General features: G+C 37.1%; 2 protein-coding genes across 4 annotated transcripts in view; both read left to right on the top strand.

The window, feature by feature from the left end:
- Nucleotides 1-5,732, top strand: part of quob (quattro b) — a 50,834-nt gene extending 45,102 nt beyond the window's left edge. For all 3 annotated transcript variants that reach the window (XM_082136097.1, XM_082136096.1, XM_082136095.1), the window contains exons 20-23: nt 2,675-2,791; nt 3,627-3,833; nt 4,998-5,188; nt 5,359-5,732. In XM_082136097.1, the coding sequence (XP_081992223.1) occupies nt 2,675-2,791; nt 3,627-3,833; nt 4,998-5,188; nt 5,359-5,400 (557 nt within the window). In that variant the 3' untranslated portion in view covers nt 5,401-5,732. The remainder of the gene's footprint in view (nt 1-2,674; nt 2,792-3,626; nt 3,834-4,997; nt 5,189-5,358) is intronic.
- Nucleotides 5,733-7,063: 1,331 nt separating this feature from the next.
- Nucleotides 7,064-26,429, top strand: tgm2b (transglutaminase 2b). The gene is made up of 13 exons (XM_082136143.1): nt 7,064-7,182; nt 10,855-11,034; nt 15,525-15,743; nt 15,847-15,965; nt 18,063-18,191; nt 18,541-18,721; nt 20,155-20,293; nt 20,451-20,554; nt 21,837-22,076; nt 22,158-22,433; nt 23,187-23,347; nt 23,921-24,057; nt 25,337-26,429. Exons 1-13 carry the CDS (start codon nt 7,179-7,181, stop codon nt 25,485-25,487), a joined length of 2,040 nt encoding a protein of 679 aa, XP_081992269.1. The 5' UTR covers nt 7,064-7,178; the 3' UTR covers nt 25,488-26,429.
- The last annotated feature ends 1,200 nt before the right edge of the window (nt 26,430-27,629 follow it).

Genomic DNA, 27,629 nt, shown 5'->3' with positions numbered 1-27,629 from the left:
ACACCGTATGAATGAAACATTTCCAGCAGTTTCACTGTAAATGAAGTCGTCAATTTTTTTCGAAAATTTTAAAGATAAATATTCGGAATGTTCTGATCCAATCTGACTCCTGACCTGTAATGCTGCCGGAATCATAATCATACACTCTTCGTTCGTTGGCCAGAGGAGAACTGAGCGACAAAAAAAAACTAAAAAACTGAGTGTTTCTTTCTCCATTCTTTCACTGATGGAGTTTTGGTTCCTTACCACTGTCGCCTTTGTCGCCTTTGGCTTTTGTCTTGCTTATTTGGGGACATAACTGAACTGAGCTGGACAATGACATTGCGTTTTTCTCCAGAGCGGCTATATGTAAATGAACTAAATTAATAACTTTTTTACAACAAAAATGAACCATCACTGAACTTAAGCTGGACGCTATTTTCTTCTAGAAACAAACTTTGTTGCATTAGCCGCGTTTCCATTACCCTTTAAATTGCGCAAATTGAAATTGCGAATTGAAAATACGCTCAATGGAAACACGTCAATTTCGCGAAAACTCCCATTTATCGCTAAAAAGTTTTTACGCTCGCATTTTTTCGGAGGTTTTTCGGGTAATTCGAAAAAGAAATATTTCGCAAAACTGCAATGGAAACAGTTTTTGTGCATTTACAGTCGCCTGACTTAGAAGGCGCGGTGTGTTTGGACAGAATACGAGACAGAGCTCTTTATTAAATTCATAAAAGACAAAAGAATTACAGGAATACTGGATTCTAAACCTCAAATCAATGCCACAATCAAGACCTCGGAGCAGAACTGAGGGAGAAACACCTCATACACAGTATAAGGGTCTTTCCTTGCCATTAATGCTTGGATAACACGCCTACTTCTTTTTCCATTAATAATAATAATATCTAGTGCAGTGACTGTGATATATATAAACCTACCAACGTCCGTCCGTCAAAAAAATTACGTTTTAGTCGCATAACATTGTCATTTCGCAATAGTTTTTTTTATCGATATTTAGAAAAATCGCTAAAGTTTTGCGCACATCTGTAATGGAAGCGCGCCTATTTTCTTGTTATCTCTATAAAGCTGCTTTGAAACAATCTGTATTGTAAAAATCGCTATATAAATAAAGGTGACTTGACTTGACAATCACAAAACATCACAGAATTCATCAAATAAATAGATAATGCTCACTGATTTTGTGTTGTAGATTTCCCTGCAAATGTACTTAACTGCTCACCAAAGCTGCATTTATTTGATCAGAAATACAGTATAAACAGTAATATTGTGAAATATTATTGCAAATTAAAATAACTGTTTTCTATTTGAATATATTGTAAACCGTTATTTATTTATCAAAGCTGATTTTCAGCATCATTACTCCAGTCTTCAGAGTCACATGATCCTTCAGAAATCATTCTAATATGCTGATTTGATGCTCAAGAAACATTTCTGATTATTATCAATGTTGAAAACAGTCGTGCTGCTTCATATTTTTGTGAAAGCCGTGACTTTTTTTTCTGGATTTCTTTTATGAATAGAACATTTTAAAACATTATAAATGCATGTACTGTGTTGAATCAATTTAATGCTTGCTTAATAAAAATATTAATTTCTATACCTAAACTTTTGAGCAGTAGTGTAATTTAAAACAAATGATCCACAAGGGTTTTCTTACCTTAAGGGGTTTGTTGCAACCTTCTGCTGTTTGGTATTGTTATAAACTAAGATGAATTATATCTTAAAACATTGTGGCCTGGTTCGACAGACAGGGTTTAGAAGATGAAGCCAGACTGAGACCTCAGTTCAGTTAGGACATTTGACTAGCTTTTATAAACATGCCTTTCAGTTTCAGTTGCTTTCAGTTAAAACCGCTCAAACATGCATGTTAGTCTGGGACTAGCTTAAGCCTTGTCTGTGTGTGGGGGGTTAAAAACATCCCGTAGATGTTTGAGTGAGTGTGTGAGAGCTGTGTGATGGACTGGCCACATGTCCAGGGTGTTTACTGGGATACTGGGATAGGCTCCAGCCTTATGACCCTTCAGAGGTAGCAAGGAAGTGAGAGAAAGAGAGATTACTATGGGTACATGAAAATCCTATAGCAGGAATGACCCATGTTTTAGTAATTACCAGAGCTTGACACTAACACTCATCAAAATCTTCTCCGCATGAGTATTGTTGGTGTTACAGGGCTTGAATTTCGGTGAGTGATTGCACGTATCGCGAATAATTTTACGTATTCCCGCAGATTTTTTGCTCACACGCAAAGAGCGACACATAAAGCCGCCTCACAGCACTAAATTGAGCTCATTTTCGCTGCTTATTGCTCTTAAACAGTCAAAAACACACAAAATAAAAATGCCGGTCTTGGCGAGTATTCACAGTCAGTTATGTTTTAAATGAATGTAAACAGTTGAGAAAGAAAACGCATGTGTGACAGGATAATGGATCCGTGTGTCAGGTCTTAAAGTGACAGCAGCCTAATAAACCTGCTGACAAATTATGAGATAATATTAAGAATATATATATATGGCAGTTTTTCCCCATGGTATCATTGTCAAAACTGTGGTCAGTGAAAATGTGTGGCTGGTAACTTTGGAAAACCACTAGCCACAGTGGTGAGCAAAAAGAGTTAACGTCAAGCCTAATAACCCCATAACGCTGAGGGTCTGTGCTGATCTTCACACAGAGATCCGGATGCAGGAGAGGGTGTTCATGGGAATCGGACATAAACCCTTCATGGATATCAAGCCCAGTGAGATGGCCATCAACGACCGAGCCATCAACTGTGCTCTGACAGGACGAGGTGAAACACCAGTCATTAGGGGCTTTCGCACCGGACGAACCTTTTCATAGTTCCTAGAACTATTGGCGGAAGTACCTGGATTTTGGCGCGTTCGCACCACAGGAACTAGGAACGATTTTAGTTCTGGGAACTCTTTCGAGGAACTAATTTAGCTCCTACTTCAGAGTCGGGTCTAAACCAGCACTACAGGAACTATCCATGACGCTGATTGGCTGAACGCACGCGAAACACCAGCACCCGCCATTTAAAAAAAAAAAGCTGTAAACACACAGATTATAGCCTGTATATTTACTCCACAAACTAACCCTACAAACATGGAAGACAGTGATAGATGGGCATCTTAATCTTTACGCTGAGGAGAAAATCCAACGCAACTTTGAGGGGACCCAGAGAAACATGATTAACTTATGAATTTCTGCTCAGCTAGTGACACTGGACATCAACCACGCGGCATACGCTAATAACTTTCATTATTGTCTACTTTCTATGTATAACAGTTCTATCTAATAACGTATTAGACAGGACTGCTATAGACAGATCGTAAACTAATGGACATGGAGAATGCGAGCGCTGTGTACTCATTCTCTGGTGTTCTCAGCGCCGTCAAAATAAAGGTCCGCCTCGCCGTCAAAATAAAAGTCACAACATAAACTTCAGAGTTCCTACCGGCGGTGCAAATGCAACCAGGAAAAAGTTCCTAGGGGAACCATTAGTTCTCAAGGAAACCAACCTGGCGGCTAGTTCCTAAAACAAACTGGTGCGAAAGCCCCTATAGTTAAACACTGACCATATCCCAGCTTTGACTAGCCTTATTTAGCTCTGTGTAATATTCTAGGTGTTCCTGTTCTCCGGTTGAACTCTGTCGGCTCGACCAGCTGTACGTCCTCCTCTGGGAGCCACTCATCCTCCTCCTCTGGGTGGGGATCCCCGTCTCCCGTGGGCCGTCCTGGCAGTGGAGATGTTGTCCGGTACGTACACGGGACTTCAGGGATCCTGGAGGAAGATGATTTAGACCAGGAGAGTGGAAACCAGAGTGCACTTGGTATGTCCTACTTCACAATGTCTGTTCTGAAAGTAGTTTACCCAAAATATGATTTGCAATGTCTTAAATTTGTGATCACTAGAAGTGCAATTTAAAATGTACCTTGTTTCATAATACAGATTTTGGTCTTAAAAATTCCATCCATCCTTCCTTCCTTTTTCCCATCCATCCATCCACCCTTCCTTCCTACCTTCATCCCATTAATTCATTCATTCATTCATCGTTCTGCCTTTGTCTGTCTATCCATCCATCCATACAACCTTCCTTCCTTCCATCATCCCATTCATTCATCCATCCATCACTCTGCCTTTGTCTGTCTATCCATCCATCCATCCAACCTTCCATCCAACCATCCTTCCATCATTCCTTCCTTCCTTCCTTCCTTCCTTCCTTCCTTCCTTCCTTCCTTCCTTCCTTCCTTCCTTCCTCCCATCCATCCATTAATCTATCCATCCATCGTTCTGTCTCTGTCTGTCTGTCCATCTAGTATCTATCCATCCATCCATTAATCCATCCATCCATCGTTCTGTCTCTGTCTGTCTGTCCATCTAGTATCTATCCATCCATCCATCCATCTATCGTTCTGTCTCTGTCTGTCTGTCCATCTAGTATCTATCCATCCATCCATTAATCCATCCATCCATCCATCGTTCTGTCTCTGTCTGTCTGTCCATCTATCTATCCATCCATCCATCCATCCATCCATCTATCGTTCTGTCTCTGTCTTTCTGTCCATCCATCCATCCATCCATACTTCCTTCCTAGTGGCCAAAAGTTTTATTTATTTAAATATCACATCAGATGGAATAAAAAATGATTGCACGCAGCAACCCTTGACCAAGATTTTTTGTCATTTACATTTATGCATTTGGCAGACCATTTTATCCTAAGCGACTTACATTGCATTTCAAGGTACAACATTTACATTCTCATCAGTTCTTGCTTTCCCTGGGAATCGAACCCATGACCTTGGCGTTTCAAATGCCAACGCTCTACTGTTTGAGCTACAGGAAAGCTACAAACTTATTAATATTGTCAGCTTTGAACTTAATGAAAAGGATGTATATGTTCTGTCAAATAAAAAAATCAATACTCAGGAGCACATATTGAAATATGTATGCGGTATATATTTCTAACTGCATGTTTTAATGTGTTGTGTTTCAGTGGAGAGTTCAGAGTCCTCAGGAGAAAGTGTGAGCTGCTTCAGTAGTTCTGGCCACAGCTGCCCGTCTGTGATTGGTGGAGACTGTGAACACGCCCCCTCCCAGGTGCCCGTCATTGGCCCGAAAAAACAGGAATGCAACGTTGAACCCACTAACCAACCAGTCCAAACCAGGGACCAGCCATGCGCTAACGTAAGGGCCTACAATATTCATCTATTATTTCTGAAACATCAGCATTGTGAATTTTGTAAAACATTGCCATTTTTGACACAATCATGCAGTTTTATAGATATTTTTCAGCTGTGTTGAGATTTGGATTATTCTGGTTATTAATATTTTCATTTCCTCTTTGTTCTTCACAGGTTCAAGGGACAGGCATCACAGGAAAGTCCACTGAAGTATAGCCAATCATGTATGTTTATGCTGTAATCATGCATTTTACCTTATCATGCATTATATATGGACCACTATCAATCCTGTGGAACTCTAAAATAAAGTTTATTTTTATTTATTTATTTTGGTGGGACTGAGTAACATTGGTTCGTTCAACTAACTCTTAATGGTTAAACCTACAAACCTGTGTTTTACTGTTTTTTCTTTTTTTACTCATTTTTCTGTTTCTAATTAGCTTTGTTGTAGAGGCAATAAAACAAAAACAGATGTGTAATCTTTAAAGAAAAGTGCTTTGATAAAATAAATGTCTGGTCTTCATGAAATAATGTGAATGGCTCTCAGTGGAATGATTCTAAATGAATTGTTTTATAATAAGAAAGTGATGAATCCAGTTAGTGTGACATATGCTACAGCTGCAGAAACAGACACACATGCTGTGCTTTTGACACTTTTAGAACAAAGACAGCAAAGCAAGCGTTTTCTAAAATACCAAATCTTACATCTTACAAACATTTGCCTTGAGCTACCAATTGTCAGTGTCAGTGTCAGTGTTACACAAGCAGTAGCTGGAACACGTCCACAGTGGAAACGAGCCAGATATATCTCTTAAAGTATATGAACAAATGAATACAAGTGGATATCAAATAAAATGAAGGATAAACATAAATGAACTAAATACTTGAAAATATGATGGAGGTTATATGCATGGAATTAAAGGAATAGTTCACTTAAATAAAAATTCTGTCATCTCACCCTAAGTTGTTTCAAGCCTGTATGAAGTTCTTTCTTCTGCTGAACACAAAAGAAGATATGTTGAAGAATGTCGTAACCAGAGTTGATGGACCACTTTAACTTCCATTTTAGGAAAAAAATACTTCTACTACTACATTCTTCCAAATATCTTCTTTTGTGTTCAGAAGAAGAAAGAAATTCATACAGAATTTTCATTTTTATGTGAACTATTCCTTTAATAAAGAGAAAAATCATATGCATAAGAAAATATGAATTAAGAAAATCATCATCACAATCTGTTTGGATGACTGTTTGGATACACCAAGTAGCAAAAAGAATCAAACTCATTCTGTAAACTTTGAATGAAAGTGAACTAATCACATTGAAAAACAGAGCAACTCTATTGCAAAACATCCTGTGAAAACCACAGAATGAATATGTTAGAATTGACCTGTCTGTCTGTGTGATCTCAAGATTTCACATTCCTCAATCCTTACGGATGTTTGTGCTGCTGCTTGCCCACCAAAATCATGTCACTTCTTGAGGATTTTCTCATTACAGGACTGGCTTTTGCTAGTTAAAGGGATTTTATAACAACAACAAAGAATCGCAGGATGGAAAGTGGGGACAGAGAAATGCATCCCAAATTAAAAAAAACAAAAAACACTTGAAATAATGTTTAGTTGATCAGATTTTCTTTGTAAGTTTTCATTGTAGCAGCAGGAGTCATGACAAAACAAACATCCACTCTAACCAAAGCAGAAACAAATATTTAAAATTCACTTAATTGTCATTTTGATTAAAGTTTTAAAATAATATTATTTAGAAACGATAAAATAGTGAGGTTAATACAGAATGATTGAGCTGAATGTACAGGTATGTGTGTTACTGTCCGCTTGCTCTTACAAGCGCGTGGGCGTGACCCGCTCTGACGCGTCGCGCCGGACAATAAAGACGCGCGTGTCTGAGAGCGCGCACACAGTGACTATCACTGACTGAACACACACACACACACACCGCTGGAACACAGAACAACTCTCTACATTACAGTATTAACATGGGTAAGTGCGTTTCACACTCTATTCGTGTTTATAAACTTTAAGATTCTATGAATGAAGTAATATTTGTTTTATATGTTTTTCCCACATGCATCGAGCCTATAAGAAATCTGTTTTGCATAACAGTATAAAAAGTTAACTTGTGCAGCAGCTGCCATATGAATTTATTAAATCTGATCTGGCCTTTAAAACTTTTAGAGTGCAAGTGCAAACGTAGGCTAATGCAAAATAATTAATATTAAATCATATATTTGAATAAAGCCCGCAAATTTGATGTTACCACCACTTTAGGTTACCTGATGTTAACATGGAGCGCATGTGTTTTATATATCCTACTTTATTGACAGATTTAAATGCATTTGTACTTTCATTAATTCTCATTCATTTATTAATTCATTTACTGTGTGTGTGGGCGCGCTCCATGATGGGTCAATCACATGTTATTAAATGCACATGTTGATTGTTTACAGCAACTACTGTATTTATTTGCAGTCTTTTCATACCATATTTGTCGTGAATGTTAATTTTTTAGCAGTTTCATTGACTGTAGTTCTTTATCACCCCTAATGAAGCAGAGATGTTCATTTAAGCATCTCTGCTCTGTGTGAATAGTACATTGTGATTAGTTTTACAGTTTGGGGTTTATATATGGCATGTCATGAGTGGCGGGTGTGGTGTCTATTTTCCTGTTTGCTGTGTAGGCTACTGTAGTTTCCACTGTATGTAAACGTCGCTGCTGAATGAGGTTCTGTAGGACACACACACATGATGTCTTCAGATCTACAGACAGCTGTTTACAGGCACTCCACTAAAAATATTTACCAAGGGTCATAATGATTAAAATAGTACACCAGTGACCGAACCATAAATGGAAAATTACAGCAAAGAATTTAATAAGGGAGGAGAGTCAAAGACTCATTATTTCTCTCAGCTGCTTATAAAATCTTCTTTCACTTGTTTGTTGTTCCGCTCTTCATCCGGTCACTTGTTCATTGAAATGCGGGCAGATATTTATGAGGCTCGCTATAGTTTATTCTGGCAGACAGTTCAGTCTACAATACACTCAGAATATCACCAGCATCACCCTGAAAGCTAAACAGAGGCGTGTAAGCCAGCGATGACACACACACACACACACACACACACACACACACACACACACACACACACACACACACACACACACACACACACACACACACACACACACACACACACACACACACACACACACACACACACACACACACACACACACACACACACACACACTGATGGAGGCGGCATCTCTTTAGACCACAATTAAAGATGTGGTAAAGATTACGACAGAGGGTTTACTGAGAAAAAACAGAGAACACCCCACTGCGCACGTACCCCATTAAACACACACACACACACACACACACACACACACACACACACACACACACACACACACACACACACACACACACACACACACACACACACACACACACACACACACACACACACACACACACACACACACACACACACACACACACACACACACTTTCTGAGACTAATTTTCTCACCGCAGAGTTGGTTTACAACACACTAAAGAAAGAAACTTGATCCGCATTCCCACGAGTCTCTAACCTTCCTCTTTCTGTCTCCTTTCAGATGGATTGATAGATAGATAGACAAAGACTCCTCAAACTTTCCATTAATATCACGTAACCCAGATGTTTAATAAAGACCAATCACAATATTGTTGGTATTATAATGATGTCATTGCAGAAATTCCATCTCATTATTACAATATTTTTTTGCACCCCAGAACACTGCAGGGCACAAATTACTCAATATTTAATGACATTTTGAAGGCATCTTGAAACCAAAGAACTAGGGACAAAAAAAAAGTTAGTTTATCTGAACAAGACCTTAATATCAAACAGGACAAACATTGATTAAGACTCTTAATTTTTTTTTTCTGTGCTGAAAAGTTTCACATTTAACGTATTAATTATAAATACAATTTCATCAAATTAAAATGTAAAAAGCATAAGGAAAGGATGAATGAGAAATGATAGGCTTCATTGAGAGAGTTCAAAGTTCAGACATGTCTCAGTGTCCTTGAAGACGGCATCTGTTAAACATCAACATGCTTCACATGAGCTGTGCATTCTTCACCAATGCTCTTATTAGAAACAGTCATGCATCTCAGTCTCAGCAGACCTGAAGCACACAGAACAGATCTGTGCATTGTGCAAAAACTTCACTTTATAATCACATTAGACGAGCGGTTCCCAGATCCACTGAATCATGGCCTGATTTTAGTGCTGTTTTATTTGTTTGCTTATAACTGACACACTTATTGTGACTTTTATTCAAAGCACATGCCGCAGGGAAAGTAAGTGAAATTCCCTTTTCCCCCAGTGTGTTTCCCCCTTAACTTCACCTTTAATGCAGTCAAACCTCAGCTTCCTAAAATAGATGTGCAGAATGTAAACAGAGCAAATAGGGAATTTAAGCTCTTGTCTCCTAAATGCTATGAATGACATGCTGGTCAGCGGGAGGTCAAGCAGTTTGCTCTAAATCTGGTCACTAACGAGTGCAGAAACAAGGCCACAAGGTTTGTATTTTTAGAAGAACCTTGGAGAGCATGCATAATGGGAGTGCTAATATATCTATATGCTCTTCAAAAGCCCTTTTACTTCTGTAATTTGATAGGTCATAGTAAAACTGGATATTTAAAGAGGCATGTAGGATGAGACTTAAAGGGATACTCCACTTTAAAATGAAAATTCTGTCATCATATACTCACCCTCATGTTGTTTCAATCCTTTATGAATTTCTTTCTTCTCCTGAACAGAAAGGAAGATATTTAGAAGAATGTCAGTAACCAGACAGTTTCTGGTCCCATTGACTTCCATAGTATATCTTTTTTCCTACTATGGAAGTCAATGGGACCAGAAACTGTCTGGTTACTGACATTCTTCTAAATATCTTCCTTTCTGTTCAGGAGAAGAAAGAAATTCATAAAGGATTGAAACAACATGAGGGTGAGTATATGATGACAGAATTTTCATTTTAAAGTGGAGTATCCCTTTAATTGAATCCATTGGGAATTGATTAGATGTGATGAAGTGTGTCGCTATAAATAAGGGTTTGATGATGTCAACTAGAGCTGCATGATTCTGGATAAATTGAGAATCCTGATCTTTCTTTGCTTATAATGGAGATCGCAGGATTCTCTCACGACACTGATGAAAAATTTTCACAATTCAAGTCATTTGCCCTATACAAAATGATATATAATTCGAGTCATTTGTTTCATTCAATGAATCTGCGTTTTTGAATGAATGGGTTGAATGAATGATTCAATGACTTAGTCACAATAACAGTCACTTGTTTCTTTCCCGAATGAAGTGTTATGAATTAAGCTGTTGAACGATTGAGACTCATGTATAAATACAGTACGGTATCTTATCGCTACTTACTGGCAAAACGATTTAACATGCAAAAAGACTCACTGGAAAATCCACAACACTACTAAACAGACGGACAGTTTGTCTTGAGCAAACATTGGAGGATTGTTGTATAAACTTGTATAATGATCGGTTTTTTTATCGATAAAGTCCCGGATTTTGATGTGTGTGGTCATGTTCATGCATGGAGAGCTGTAAAGATCTCTATCCTCTGTTCATTCAGCTCTAGACATCGGCACCTGGGATCTGGCGTGTGACTTCAATAACACGGACCACCACACGGAGCTGAACGGCACGGATCGGCTGATCGTACGGCGAGGACAGGCCTTCACCATTAGCCTGTATCTGAACTCTGGCTCTTACCAGCCTGGATCCAGTCAGATACGCATCACTGCAGAGACAGGTAATGTAGCGGCTCAGGTGTGTGTGTGTGTGTTTACAGAGGCAGAGGAATTCAGAGTGTGTTTTTGACGTCAGGTTTGCTGACATCTGCCTTAAACCCTAGCCTATGGTGGTTTTCCCATCTTAGCTGGTTTCAGCAAGCATGACCAAGTGGTCAAAACACTTTAAAAATCATCAGTGTAGAGACTGACCAGCTCACCACGTTTGGCCAGTTAAAGCTACCACGGAGAGAGCCTGTGCCGATGCGCGCGTCCGCGTCCAGGAACGTCGCGTCCACACTCTAAAAATAGCTCACTTAAGGTTCTAATGAGCAGGTATCGCTGTCTGTGAATGTCCTGATGCGACAGAATCCAGTTCTCTTTCGCGCTTGAACGAACAATAACACACACATTTATGCCAAAATGTCCGTTTTGTCGAGTATCCTCACAAGAACAGTCTTAAATGAGTTAAATAAAATCTGAAATGAAAGTCAAGAGTAAATGAGAAAATTAAATGCTTGAGGTCCTGTCAGCAGCGTCAGTAAAGTTAACCAAAGAACAAAGGGAACAGAGCAAATTACTCACTGATCTTGACTAAATAACGTTTGTAGCTTTAATAAGGATTAATCTATATTTAATTTATAATTTATGCAGTGCAGACTATTTGAAAAACGTATTCAATTTCTGTATATTTCGTACCTGTTAGACAGGAAGGGCACAGGTAAATATGACATTTATTATGGGTTTATGTGAGGATTGTTTAAAGTTCACTTAAAATAAAAGTTGTTATATTTTTGAAGCCTAATAATTGTTTAAAATTTGGGGGGGGGGAATTATTTTCATCGAGACATCAGTATAGCTATATTAATATCAGTGATACTGGCCTTCATTCATAAAAATATGCCATTAAACAATTATTTAAAATATACTGTCTTTATGTTGTTTTTACATTACAGTGGAAATTGGGTCTCACGTTATTTAAATTTTATTTACACACAAAACATTAATGGTGAACATTTTTGACTTTATAAAAGTCTTGGCAATCAGCCCCTATTAAACAATAAAAAAGTAAGACATCTTTTTGTTATACATAGTTTAGTAGCCTACTATTCATTTTGGCAGAATTTATCATTATAATCAACTTAATTATTTCTTGGATTTTGCATCACCACTGTATGTAAATGCAGGAAATGATTCAAATCGAAAAAATGTTCCCCGATTTTGTGTCCCCCCCCCCCCCCACACTTCTCAAACCAAAGTTATACCCTTGAATACCAGGGATGACTTATATCATCTTTTTACTATAGTTAAAGCACGATAAGTTAAGTCAAGATAAGTGATTATTTTGGTGAGCTATTATTTTTATTATTATTATTATTTAATGCACTTAATAATAGTGTTGACAGTCTTGTCAGAGGTCTACTGAATTAACCCAATTTTTTTCTGAAACTCATTTTCGTTTTACTCAGACTCACTTTAACGCTCAGGCTCATCGCTTTTTTAAAATGCCTGAGATAGCAATATGGAAAAGACACCAATGTTTATGAAATAGTTGTTTGTCGTAATAATCCATTCTTCCCTATCTCCACATCCCCACACTATATTATGTAGGAAGGAATTATTTCAGAAGCAATTGTTCAACAGTTTTATTTTCCAAAGAGATCGAGTTCCTTCTTTATTAAAGATCAAGAAGTTGATGTTGAGGATGAATGTTAACACTGTCAGGGATCTTGTTGGACTTTTCCATGTAATAGATTCTGCCGTGTTAGAGCTGAGAGGAGGTGCTGGAACAAGAGATAACAAAGACATTACTGAGACCGCAGTGTGTAACCGACAGGAAAAACTCTGCTCAGACTCAGATAACTCTGATGTCAAGAAAACAAGACCTTCTGGCTCGTTCAACGGAATTTGTGACGCGATATCGCCCATGTAAATCCCTATAGAAGTTATCATCAGTGTCAAGTACAAAACTATTTGTTTTGGTGAACGTTAAGAAAACTCTCTTTGTCTAAGTTTCATGGGCCAATGTATATATAAAAATCTATTTCTAATAAGTTTAATAAGCACAAACATGTCTTTTGCATGCAGTGACACCTCCAAACCAGACTGTCTGTCTGTTCAGAACTATGACACAGTCAGCCAATCAGAAGATTATTTGTTTAATGTACAGGGGAAGATTTCAGAGTGGGCGGGGCTATCCATCATGATACTGCAGAAACCAATCAGAATGCACCATTTTTGAATAAAGTTTCAGATTGATGTGATAATAAAGTAGAGAAGAAACAGAAGTCGCACTAGTCTTTTCTGCTCTATTGTGATGTATATCTGAGTGAAACGCTTCTGGAACAAGAACAAATGTGGGCGGGGCTTGATTTTGTCAGGAATTGATTGGTTGGTTGTGGTTTGCTATTGGTGGATCTCGTGTGAGTGACAGGTTGCCCCGCCCTCATCATCAGAGAAGAGATTTCGCTGTTGTTTTGATTAAAGATTACGAGGCACATGCATTTACAACAATAATGATGTGCACCGATAAATCATTTAGAATAAAAACTGCAATGTTCCATAAAAAACACAAGAATTGTTGATTTTGATTTCATGGTGACTTTAAAGAGGTCATCAGACAAGCATTAATTGTTACACCCAGACAAACTGGGTGTCTCCAGTTCTTTCCCGAAAAAGATCAACAGATTCGCTGACACTGTTGTTTAAGTTACGCTGTTGTATTGACGGGAAATGTGGAGCGAGGGGGGCTTATGGAATACTCCCAAGTCTGAGCACACAATTCCAGTGTGTGCCCTTTAAACGCAGGGGTCATAGACTCAGCGAGATGTGAGATTCAGAGACTGATGCCGTAGACACATTCCTGACTGCCTTTAGGATTAAAATAAGGGGAATTTTGGTGGGAACATTGAGAAACATTCTCTTTCAAACCGCTGATTGAATCTGTGAATATCTTTAAGTTTGGAACAATGTGGCCTTTATGTCAGGCCTAATGAACTCAAGACTAAACACTGCATCCCTATAGACTCCTTCTGATTGTGGAAAGTTTGTCGTGCCGCGAAGCAACATTATAGCAGCTGCATTTTCAGAGGATACTTTTAAGATCCCAGCTAAAAGTAATCGTTCTCAGAACATCCCTAAGGCTCTGGCAAGAGTCTGTCAAATGCTCTTCCAGTAACGTTAATAGAACTTTCGTTCAAAGTTATCTGGTCTTTAATTCTAAATATTAGCACAAAAACATAATACATCATTCATGGAACTTTTTTTCTGAAATGTTTTAGTTGGAGGTTCGTCTAACATTTTTAAATCTTACTTCTTGTTTCAGAACGTTCAGAGAACATTTAAGAGTAACATAATGTTTGAAGAATGGAATGTTTCCTTAACGTTTACAGAAGCAAGGACTTAAAAAAATTTTTTTTTTTAAACTGGACTTTTTTAATGTTCAGAGAACAATCAGAAATAACGATTTCATAACTTAATATAAACGTTAGCAAAAATTTATAGACCATATTTTTGTTAGCTGGGAATTTGATTCACCATCAAATAGATGAAAATGAGCTTGTTGTAATTGTGAAATATTATTATAATTTAAAATCAATGTTTTCTATGTTGTTAAAATGTAATTTATTCCTGTGATCAAAGCTGAATTTTCAGCATCATTACTCCAGTCTTCAGTGTCACATGATCCTTCAGAATTTGATGCTCAAGAAACATTTCTGATTATTATCAATGTTAAAAACAGTTGAGCTGCTTCATATTATTGTGGAAACCGTGATACATTTAATTTTTTTAGGATTCTTTGATGACTAGAAAGTTCAAAAGAACAACATTTATTTGAAATATAAATCTTTTGTAACATTATAAATTTAATCTTCTCAATATTTTTTTTATTTTTTTATTTGGAAAATAAATAAAATATGTATATCTTCCCTGGTCACTTTTATAAGTGAGGCAACAGCATTGAATATTTTTGTGGGGAATTTCCACAAAATTGCATTTGAAACTATCCAAACACACAGATCTTAAACTTACATCAGAAAAGGGAAGTCAAGTCACCTTTATTTCTATAGCGCATTAGCGCTTAATACAATACAGATTTTTTCAAAGCAGCTTTACAGTGAAAACAGGAAAATAATGATCAATGATGAAAACAGAATTCAATTCAGCTGTAAAGAAATTCAGCTTGTGTTGATTCAGTTCAGATCAATAACTGAAGTTCTCATGAGAAAAACAAAAGTGTTTTGAGGTCATAACATAATTGTGTATAGATCTGCGTGAAAATAAGTCTTTATTAATCCATAATCTGCCCCTGTAATCATAATTGTGTGTGAAACCGGTTAAAAGTGCTTGCTGTTTTACTGCCTCTAGTGTTCATTACTGTCACTGCAGTGATATGTACGTATCGGTACGTACGGTATTGCAAAAATGTTGCAACAGGTACGTTTTTCAAATGAGCCTGTGTTGGCAGTTCTGTAAAGATTGGTCAGTCAGTGATGTGTTTGTGATGGTGTAGGCCCTCAGCCGGTGGAGCAGTACGGGACCAGGGCCGTGTTCGGTCTCAGTGATGAGATCGACAGCTCGTGTTGGAGCGCTGCAGTGACCAGTCCTCCCGCAGACACCGTGTGTCTGTCTGTGTGTCCCGCACCCGACGCTCCCATCGGCCGATACGTCCTGACGCTAGATGAGCGCATCCAGTTTGAGTTCATACTGCTGTTCAATCCCTGGTGTCCGAGTGAGTACAAACAGATGCACACACGCCTTAGGGTTATAGACACAGATATCCTGTTCCTTATTAATAAGATCTCTGCATGCTCAACCCATAATCTGACTCACAGGAGATGCGGTGTACATGGACAGCGAGGAGAAACTGGCGGAGTATGTTTTGGCCCAGGATGGCATCATCTTCAGGGGCGATACCAATCACCCCATCCCGTTAGCCTGGTACTTTGGACAGGTACCAACATGCATGATTACACGTGTTCATAATCTCATGATCTCACCAACTAAATGAGCTCTAAAGACCGTCTAACACACGACAGCGGAGACACTCATTAAAAAAAAAAGAGCTGTTGAACGAACTTAATTCAATTAAAGGGGTGGTTGATTATGATTTCACTTTTCTAACTTTAGTTAGTGTGTAATGTTGCTGTTTGAGCATAAACAACATCTCCAAGGTTACAACGCTCAAAGTTCAAAGCAAAGGGAGATATTTGCTTTTAAAGAATTGACTTTTTAAGGACTACAACAAACGGCTGGTAGAGACTACACCACATTCCTCCCGGGTTAGTGACATCACCAAGCCTAAAATTTACATAAACCCCGCCCCCGGGAACACGATTTATAGATTATCAAGACAGAATATGATAATCAATTACTAGAAGATAACTACACATCAGCTACATAAATTCATCAACTAACCATTCAGAAATGTCCTGTTGCTTCTACATGCTGTCACTTCTTCTTGAGTCTCTCCATCATTGTCTGACTCCGGTTTGAACATAAAAGGCTAAAAGTTTTAGAAATTTTCAGTGCATGTCTGTGTGAGTGCAAGCTGTTGAAGCTCCGCCCTCTGTGCCGGGAGCAGCAGCTCATTTGCATTTAAAGGGACAGACACAAAACGGTGCGTTTTTGCTCACCCTTAAAAAGTGACAACTTTAACATGCTATATAAAAATATCTGTGGGATAAAGTAAAACTAAACTAAAACTAAAATCTAAAACTAAAATCTAATTAGTTTGAAATTATTTGTTGTAATCTTGTTGTATGAACTTAAAATCAATTAGTCAAAAAGACTACTAAATTTTTTTTGTCATTTCCTAAAGTTTTGACATTCATAGAGAAAATGTTGTCATGTTAACTACATTTAAATTTTATCCCGCCTAGATTCAATTGCCAACATTATCATTTTATCTACCTTGACTCTACAGTTACTTCCAATGACAGTGACTTGTGTTCAATTAATTAAAACCACTTTTTACATTGTAACAATAAATATGTGAGGTTTAATACATATATAGTTCCAAGTATACCTGTCACCACTCTTCTGCATTATGGTAACCACAAAATTCAAAAACATTACAGAAAGTCATCTAAGTTTCTAACATAACTGAACATTAAACACTAACATTAACTAACAACATCTTTCCATTTACTGAAAAACAAAATAACACTTTAATCCCTAAATTTACCCTCCTCCTAATGCAGTCCCTTGCAAAGCATGCTGGGAACTACAGATCCACTGTCCAGCTAGTTGTTAACAAAAATTATTCATGTAGTTTTCACACAAATTAATTAAGTAAACTTCAGTTTTAAATATATTAGGTGGATTGAACACAATGAATTAAGTTGTAACAAAATGTTAAAAATCATGTTACTTTAGCTTATTTATATTAATTAAATTGAACAAAAGGCAAAAATTACATTGTAATTTTTCATTGCGAACTTGGCATTGATAAGGTCACGTGATCGAAACGTTTGGCGCATTTTTCAGTAAAATCATTGATTTTATCTCGCTTTGTTGACGTCTCTTGTCTTTGGTGGAGTGTGTGGACTCTCTTGAAGTGCCTCTCCAATTTTATTTCTGTTAACATTAATTTATATTTCAATTAATGTAACTTGACATAAAAAGTTTTAGCTAACGATAATCCAAATCACCCAAAAAAAAAAAAAAAAAAAAAAAGCATGAAGAAAATAAAGCCTGTTTTTGCTTTGTAAATATGGCACATTAATTCATGTGGATCATTAAAAGAATATTCTGGGAAATGTTAATATTGAGATCTCTGGTTTTTAAATGCAGAAGTTTGAGGCATTGTTGAAATCTCTTCTGAGTATTTGGAACACATGCAGGATGACCGATGTCTTTTCCTCAGGCAAAACATCTGGAAGCAGGAGTTTGAGAATGTGCCTAGCCATTTAATCTTAATTGCTCGCTGGATCTCAGATTTATTTTTTATTTTTTTCGTACAGGCATTTTAGGCAAAAAATGACCTGTTTTAGTGAAACGAAGTGTGCAAGATGTTTTAATTGTGTCTCTGTTGCGTTTTGTCCTGTAGTTCGAGGAGGGCATACTGGACATCTGTTTAAGAATCCTTGACATGAACCCCAAACACAAAAGGAACCCTGGGAAGGACTGTTCTGGGCGCAGAAACGTCATCTATGTCACACGAGTGCTCAGTGCTATGGTCAGTGCACATAAACATAAACATAAAAATATATATGAATCACCTTTAGGGGGTCTGTAGTTTTCAGCATTGATGTTTCAACGTTGAAATGTTTCTTGAACAGCAAATCCGCATATTAGAATGATTCTTTGCTGCCTTGAAATTTGGCCAAAACAATATATTTTATAATGCAGCGTAATTTATATCATCCACGTTTGCATCATCAGATGTCCAGGTAGGCAGCTCACTTGTTTCTGGAACAAAATGATAAATGTTTTTCCATGATAAAATTATTATTCACACTCATTTCATGTGATTTTCTGTAAGTTACAAGACAGTGGACGGATTAGGATTATTTTTTCCGCCCCAGGTTAACAGTAACGATAGGGACGATGGTGTCCTGGAGGGATGCTGGAACAACACGTTTGAAGGAGGCGTGAGTCCCATGTTCTGGAGGGGAAGCGTTCAGATCCTGAGGAATTGGTACAACACCTCCTGTATGGGGGTGAAATATGGACAGTGCTGGGTCTTTGCAGCCATCAACTGTACAGGTATTATATTACCCTATTAGATGATGTAGTGCTTCTCAATTGGTTACCCACTGTAACCTACGGAGCCCCTAAAGTGACTTCACTAGTTCACACTTGCATATAATCAGATACAGGATAAAACATGAGTATTTGACGTGCTGGGCTAAGTCAGATCTGCATAAAAGCCTCTTCTCGCACTGACTGGGCAGATTATATCTGAACGTGCTTCTGCCGAACTTTGTTACAGTAATAAAACATAGTATGGTGAAGGAAAAAATTTGAGATGGCATGAAAAATATTTTGCCAATGCATTTGCGTTCTTTTGCAAAAAAATGTCTTTCCCCTAAGAAACTTTATGTTCACTTGCAAAATGTTTGTGTTCCCCCGAGAAAGTTTGCGTTCAGAAAAATGTTGCATTTGCAAAGATCGGTAATTTGCAAACATTTTGCGAGCAAACTTAAAGTTTCTCAGGGGAATGCAGATATTATGCAAGTGAACGCAACGTTTCTCAGGGGAACGCAAAATGCTCACAAAATGCCTGCTTTCCCCTGACAAACTTTGCATTCCATCGCATCTCATATTATTTTCCTTCACCGTGTCCCTTTAGGGTCTCCGTAGATTCCAGCAAAAGTACCAGAAATATCTTAGCCTCCAAAGTGGAGGGGCAAAATTGTATGGATGGCAAGTTAATCTGGTGATATTTTTAACCATATTACCAAATGACAACAAAAAAAATGACAGTTTTCACTAAAATGGTAATTTAGTATAATACAGTATTTGACTCAGTGTTTGGATGCTAAATCACTGTTTCCTTATGCATCTACAAAAGTGCAAATGTTCCTATTCTGGCATGGTAATAATGGTAACATGCACTTTGTTACACGTTACATATAGTTTCTATAGTAATAACTGCTATAAATTATGTATAATTACATGCAACTAACTCTAAACTGAAATCTAATCCTAAACCTAACCCTATAGTAAGTACATGTAGTTAATAAATATCACTCAGTAGGGTTACACTTTATTTTAAGGTGTCATTGTTACAGTGTAATTATACATTTAAGTACTGAGTAAAACTACATGTACTTACTATAGGGTTAGGGTAGGATTAGGATTTGGTTGAGGGTTAGTTGCATGTAATTTACTGTTATTACTATGGTAAGTACATGTAATATATGTAACATGGACACTGTAAAATAAAGTGTTACCCTCAGTATTTAAATACATTACACTGTAACAAAATGTTGCATGTTGTCGGGCCTGTGCCGTTCATTATTTTGTTTCATTCTAAGGACAGTTTTGTTAGTTTTGTACTATAAACAGTTTTGGTTCAGCATTAGGCCTCCAGTCAATGTCTAAAGGAAAAGCAGTTGAGATGCAGTGCATTATAGTGTGTAAAGCGAGAGAAATGAGGAACAGATGAAGCAGGTTCTTGTTGTGTTTGTCCTCAGTGTCTCGCGCTCTGGGAATCCCATGCAGAGTGGTCACAAACTACTATTCTGCCCATGATACCAACAGCAACCTTGTGATCGAGCGTTTCTTCAACGAGAAAGGTGAACTAGACCGCAGCAGCACCAAAGATATGATATGGTATGACTACTTTTAAAACACTTTTATAAAAATAACTCATGCAGAACGTGATTTGTCAATCAAAATCTACAGTTTAGAAATATAAAAACTCAAAAATGAGGTTAAAAAGCACATATATGGACACTTCAAGACATTTTTAAAACATGTTCTGCTGTAGGAACTACCACTGCTGGGTTGAGAGTTGGATGACCCGACCCGATCTCCCTCCAGGATTCGACGGCTGGCAGGCGAGTGACCCGACGCCACAGGAGAAAAGTGAAGGTGTGTAGACTCTCTTCTTCCTGTCATACAGGAAATCAAACTTTCTCAAACTTTAAGGGATAGTTCACCAAAAATGAACATTCTGCACTGCAAAATTTTTATATTTTTGTTTTGTTTTCAGTTCAAATATCAAAATGAGAATCTACTTTGAGAAGCAAAATGACTTGAGTCTTGTTTTATGAAATATTTATCAAAATTAAGTGTGTTTATGCTAAAAACAAGAAAAATTACTTAAACTTAATTCAAAGGGAAAACAAGATGAATTTTTCTGACCTCAATGGAAGATACTTGTTCTTGTTTTAAGCAAAAACACTTAATTTTGTACAAAATAATCAGGAAACAAAATGTAATATCTTTTGTAATTTTGCTACTCAAGTAAATGTATCTTGATTTAAGAATGTTTAGATATTTGTACTGGAAAACAAGACAAAAATATTGAGTAAAAAAATATTTTTTTGCAGTCCGTCATCATTTACTCACCCTCATGTTGTTCAAAACCCATAACACTATAAATCTTTGAAACTTAAATTAAAACATTTTAAATGAAACCTGAGAGGATTCTGTCCCTCCCTTTAATCCAGGAAAACAAATCTTTTTTTAAACTGTGTCAACAAGTATAGAACAAATATATATATATATATATATATATATACAGTACCAGTCAAAAGTTTGGAAACATTACTATTTTTAATGTTTTTGAAAGAAGTCTCTTATGCTCATCAAGCCTGCAGTTAAAAAAAACAAAACAAAATTTCTGAAGGATCATAAGACACCAAAGACTGGAGTACTTGCTGATGAAAATTCAGCTTTGCATCACAAAAATAAATTACATTTTAAAGTATATTAAAAAAGAGAACCATTATTTTAAATTGTAATAATATTTCATAATATTACTGTTTTTTTTGTTTTGTTTTTTTTTAACTGCAGGCTTGATGAGCATAAGAGACTTCTTTCAAAAACATAAAAAATAGTAACGTTTCCAAACTTTTGACTGGTACTATATATATATATATATATAGATAGATAGATAGATAGATAGATAGATAGATATAATTCAATATAATTTTAATTAAATATTAAATATTTAAAAAAATATAATAAAATAACTTTATTCAAGAACTGCTATAAAGCCAAACCAATCTCTGTTACTTTAAACTATCCTTGTATCTCTGTAAAGCCACTTTGGAACAATCTGCATTGTTAAAAGCGCTATATAAATGAAGATGACTTGACTTAGTCTTGTGAACAGGTTTAGCCTCATCTGAAGTGTGTGTTCTCTCAGGTGTGTTCTGCTGCGGGCCGGTTCCTGTGCGGGCCATTAAAGAGGGAGAGCTCACCTTTAAATACGACGCTGCGTTTGTGTTCGCGGAGGTGAACGCAGACTTAGTGCACTATCTGAGGTATAAAGATGGAAACACAAGAAAGATCGTGAATGACCAAACAGTGGGACAGAAGATCAGCACCAAGAGCGTGGGCCGAGATGAGAGAGAAGACATCACACACCTGTACAAATATCCTGAAGGTAGGGATAAACAAACAAGTGCACTTCCTTTCAGTATCGCAACATAAGGAGATTTATTCTTATTTCCACAACCTCTTCCAGGCTCTGAGGAGGAGAGGCGGGTCTTTGAGAAAGCAAACCACCAGAACAAGTTGCAGCAGCAGCAAGCGAACTCTGGGCTTCACATCAGCATCAAGCTGTCCTCGGGGATCAGGAAGGGCTGCGACTTTGACGTGTTTGCGATAGCGACGAATAACACCGAGGTGGATAAGAAGTGCCGTCTGGTGTTTGCGTCGCGGGCCGTGTCTTATAACGGAGTCGTGGGCCGAGAGTGTGGCTTTAAAGACCTGCTCAATGTGGAACTGGCTCCTGGAGGAGGTGCGCTTTCATTACTGATGTGTGTGTGTGTGTGTGTGTGTGTGTGTGTGTGTGTGTGATTCAGAATGCAAAGCCAAATGCATCTGATGAAATCTCTTGCCTCAAGTGCATTAGCAATGCATTGGCCAAGCATTTACATACATGTGCATATGCATACAGTATTGTAATGTTTGTAATGGTATTATTGTAATGGTAAAGTGATTGTAACGCATGGCTTGGAGTGGCTTATGGCTTTTGTAGAACAGAAGTAATGGCTATTTTTAATTAAATTTTCTTATATAGTTATCCAATATCCAATATTCAATACATTTAATTTTTTATTTTTATTGATTTTTAGTATTAGTAGTAATAACAATAATTTTTGGTTAAACTGTATTTTAAGGTGTATGTGTTACAGTATTATTATACATTTAAGTGCTGAGTAATATTAATTTACTACATGCACTTACTATAGGGTTAGGATTAGGATTAGGTTTAGGGTTAGTTTGGGTTGTAATTATGCATAATTTATAGTTATTACTATAGTAACTACATGTGACGTGTAACAAGGATACGATAAAATAAAGTGTTACCTATTTTTTGTAATTATTTATAATAATTTGTGTACATGCTTTAATTATTATTATTAGCAGTAGTAGTAATAACTATTTATTTATTTTTTATTATATGTATATAATATTAACCATAATTGATATTGACTTTCCATTTAGTATTATTGAGTTAGTGTTTGATTATGTTGTGTGTTTGTTCCAGAGAGGAAGGTTCCTCTGAGGCTGAACTACAGTAAGTACTGTAATAATCTAATGGAGGATAACCTCATCCGCCTGGGCGCTCTGCTGATCGACCACGGCACCAGGGAAGCCATGATGGCCATGCGGGACATCGTGCTGGACGAGCCCGAGATCAAAATCAGGGTACGACCACCTTCACCTCCATCACAAGTGGACATGACAACGCCAGGCGTGCACAAGCTATCAGATGCATGTTGATGTGTGTGTGTGTGTGTGTGTGTGTGTATGTTGATGTGTGTGTATGTTGATGTTGATGTATCACTTGTGGTGGTTGAGGAGAGATCCCCTGATATGACTGTAAAGCGCTTTGGGTGTACAGTATGAAAGCGCTTTATAAATGGGTTCCACTTTAAACATTCTACTAACTATAAGTAACTTTGCAACTACATGTCAACTAACTCTCATTAGAGTATTAGTAGACTGTTATGGTTATGGTTCGGGTTAGTAGAATAAGTTGACTTGTAGTTGCCAAGTTACTTATAGTCAGTAGAATGTCTGTTTGTGAACCATCAAAATAAAGTGTTAGCAGATATTAAGCAGACAGTCTACTAATACTCTAATTAGAGTTATTGACATGTAGTTGCAAAGTTACTTATAGTTAGAATGTCTAAAGTGGACTATCCAAATAAAGTGTTACCTATAAATGTCTCATTCATTCATTCATTCATTCATTCATTCATTCATGTGTTGTTCTAGATTCTGGGAGAACCCAAAGAGAACCGTAAGCTGGCGGCAGAGCTGACCTTACAGAACCCGCTGCCCGAACCCTTGCAAAGCTGTTGCTTCACCATAGAGGGCGCCAACCTCACGGGCGGCAGCAGCATCACCGAGAAGTAAGAACACAAACTGTCTTTAGTGGAACGAGAAAATGCAATAGAGAGTGAGAAACGATGGCTACAAACACACTGCAGAGTTTGGGTAATCAGCTTAAAGTGCCCTTATTGTGGTTTTCAGGTATTCCCTTTCAATGTAGTGTGTAATAAAGCTGTATGTGAATGCAAAAGCTGTCAAAAGCTTCAAAGGTCAAAGTGCAGATGAATGGAGTTATTGTCTCCCAAAAGAAAGAAGTGATTCTGAACTGAAACGAGTCGTCAGTAATTCCAGTCTCACTTCCTGATGATCCTGTAGGTTTGAAACTAATTTGCATAATTCCAGCCTCTGGTCTTGATTGGCTGAACAGCGTCTCTTAGCTCCGCCCTCAATCACTGTAGTTTATCTGAGACTGGAAGAGTTTGGTTCGTGTTGTTCATGTCGAGAAGACGCTGATTTCTGCTGACAAAGCAAATCCACTTTGATGAGTCATCGAACCCACGCCATCGTTACTGTTCGTATCACTGTGATCAAGAGTTGAGATTCAGATATGATAATGAGCATTTGGTTTCTGACCAATCAGAGCAGAGCAGCTCTCAGAGAGGCGGGGTTTAGAGAGACTGAATCTTCGATCGAACCGTTTCAGATGATGCTGATGCTGCATTGGATATCATGAGAAAATTAATGTGCATGTAAACCTGTTGTAGGAGACTCCAAAACAAAATTAGGAGCCTTTAAAATAGCATTATAGGGCCACTTTAAATTATTGTTTGTGTGTGATATACAGTACACAAGTCACTAGCCTGGGGCTTCCATTCACATATTTTGTGCACATTTTGGAATATCACCTCAATAAATACTGTATAGAAGCACCAAGATGCAAATGCAGTTCACAAAATGCACGTAAACTTACAGTGTACATAAACTTTGCTTGCTTGTGATGGAAAAATTGTATTCGGCAAGAAGATATTACGATAAAAACACATTTAACTAATACATTTGTAGATGTGCATCCAAAAAGTCTTTACCTAAACAAATCATGTGACTTAATAATTCACCATCAGACTTTATCATCTCAGCTGTTCTGTTTAACTTTTTTTCAAAACTCCTCAAATCCTAGATTTTCAAAGTGGTCTCGGACTTTAAGAACCGACTGAACCTTTAAACACAGCGAGGAATCATCACACACTGCTCTTTGCTAGTGTCTTATAGTTTATATTTGAATAAACACTATTCAGACTAGAGATATGAACAGAGGTGAATCTGTGAGATTTCTAACGTGTAAATATTTGTTCGTCTCAGGCTGGAGTCCACCATCGAACCTGGGCAGGAGGCCAAAGTTAAAATCTACTTCACTCCCACTCAGTCCGGCCTGCGCAAACTCGTGGTGGATTTTGACAGTGACAAGCTGGGCCACGTTAGAGGATACAGGAACGTCATCATCGGAAAATAAGAGTCTACGCTGGTGAAAAAATGGAATGTGAAATCATCTATTTTCCTTCTACTTCTCATTATTCAGAGAGTATTACACAATCTTTTATATACTGTATTTTTTCTAAGAATGTGAAAAGCCGCACTATGTTTCTGGCTTCTTAGCAGCACATACTCTACACGCACCGCATGTCTTTAAGCACAGAACGGAGTGTGCAATCCTTTCATTTGTAGGACACGGAAGCATGCGCATTCCTGGATGTGTGTTTGGAGCCACATTGCATATTATACTTTAAAAAACAAAAGAAAGAAAATGATGCATTGAAGAGACGGCAATGTGGCAGTGAGATTTTTAGATGCGAGACTAAACATTTTACATGCATTTTTGCTTCAAATATATTTTTATATTCAGCTGTTACTTTTTCATTAAAAAATATGCTATAATCTTGGATGGAGTGTTTTCAGTCTGTATAATGCAAAAGGCTCAGACGAAGAATCTAATTTGAATTGTTTTAAATTCTAAGAATAAAAAAAAATGCAGTTCTTAAAACTATAAGCAGCCAAATCTATTCTCAAAAGTGAAAATGTATGATGATGCCTATTGAGTGATGGGTCCGTCCACATATGACTGAAATATGGTCCTTCATTTTAATCGTATTGTTTTTATTCCTAAAATAATGACCCCATTAAAAGTTTTCTTCAGTTTAATCACTGTACAGACTTGCACCTGTTTGATCTACTTCAAATAATGACCAGAAGGGTGTTATCAACATAAACACTAGTAGATTACCTCAGGACATTACAATTCATGTGCCGACAGAGGAAGCCTTTCCCAAACACTGTTGCTATAGAGCATATAAACATTTACATGCAGCGTTACAGACTAATCTGATATTTGCCATTGTTTTCTGACCACATTCACTGTTTCATAACAGGTAATAAATGAACTCACCATTACAATGAATCCTTGTATTTCCTAATGTACATTCAGCAGAAGTAGATGGATGAGAGTGAACTGTAAACATAATTAAATCAAAGTTAATGAACTTCATCATTGACCCATATGTTTAAGTGGAATTTGCAAAGAAAATGTAACTTTTAAAATGTGAAAACAGATGATAAAGTATATCTTACACACTCCTGTGTTAAAGTCAGCCCTCAGGCGATGTGTTTTCATGACAAATGTCCTCTGTGACACACCCTAGATACTCAACAACATGAGATTGTGTTCCCTACTGGCAGCTCTTCACCTCGATATCACTGCTATATATCAATATCAATCCAAAATACACATTACACATCATTTATTAGGCATAGTTCACTAGACTTGTAATGTCTCTAACCACCATTCAAACAATTCCTCATTTCCTCCCCCTATTTAACCCTAAGCTCTTCGCATTATTTCAATGAAAGGAATGTACTACTATATTTTAGTTTGATAATGTTTTTTATTTAATATTTTTTATGGGATTTTATGGTACTATATTATATTTATGCAGTAGTTATTATCCATTTATTCACGTTTTGAGCATAAAATATTCAAGATTCACGACTAAATTTTATTAAATTTTCAGGTCTAAAGCACAGACTCAAGTTTGATCTCTTTTTAAAGACGACACTTGGCAAATTATTGCTGAAGTGAAAAAAAGTTTAAAAAAAAAGTTTTTTATATGAAATCTATATTTTCAAAAACAATATCTCAAGCTTTCAGTGAGATTTTATTTGGCCGCAGTACCAAAATATTTCACTAGATGATTTTGTGTGTGTGTGTGTGTGTGTGTGTGTGTGTGTGTGTGTGTGTGTGTGTGTGTTCACATAGCAAGTGCCAAAACCCCCCAAAAAACATTACATTTCCCAGTCAAAAAGCACCAGAGCACTTGAAGAGCAGCAGAAAGGTGCAGTAAGCGACACTACTGACTTTAAGTAACTTTGCAACTACATGTCAACTTATTCTAACCCTAGGCCTACTAGTCTACTCATACTCTACTAATACTCTAATGAGAGTTAGTAGACATGTAGGTGCAATGTTACTTATAGACAACAGAATGTGTTAAAGTGACCATCAAAATAAAGTGAATCCGTAATTACTTCACAACTGCTAAAAAGTATGTTCTATATAGTATGAGTGAGTATGAATGTAATACATTCGCCATGTTATCATTAT

The sequence above is a fragment of the Leuciscus leuciscus genome (genome assembly GCF_965113295.1).
Source record: "Leuciscus leuciscus genome assembly, chromosome: 14".
Classification (NCBI taxonomy): domain Eukaryota; kingdom Metazoa; phylum Chordata; class Actinopteri; order Cypriniformes; family Leuciscidae; genus Leuciscus; species Leuciscus leuciscus.
The sequence above is the reverse complement of the archived record's forward strand: the minus strand, read 5'-3'. Positions and strand labels throughout refer to the sequence as shown.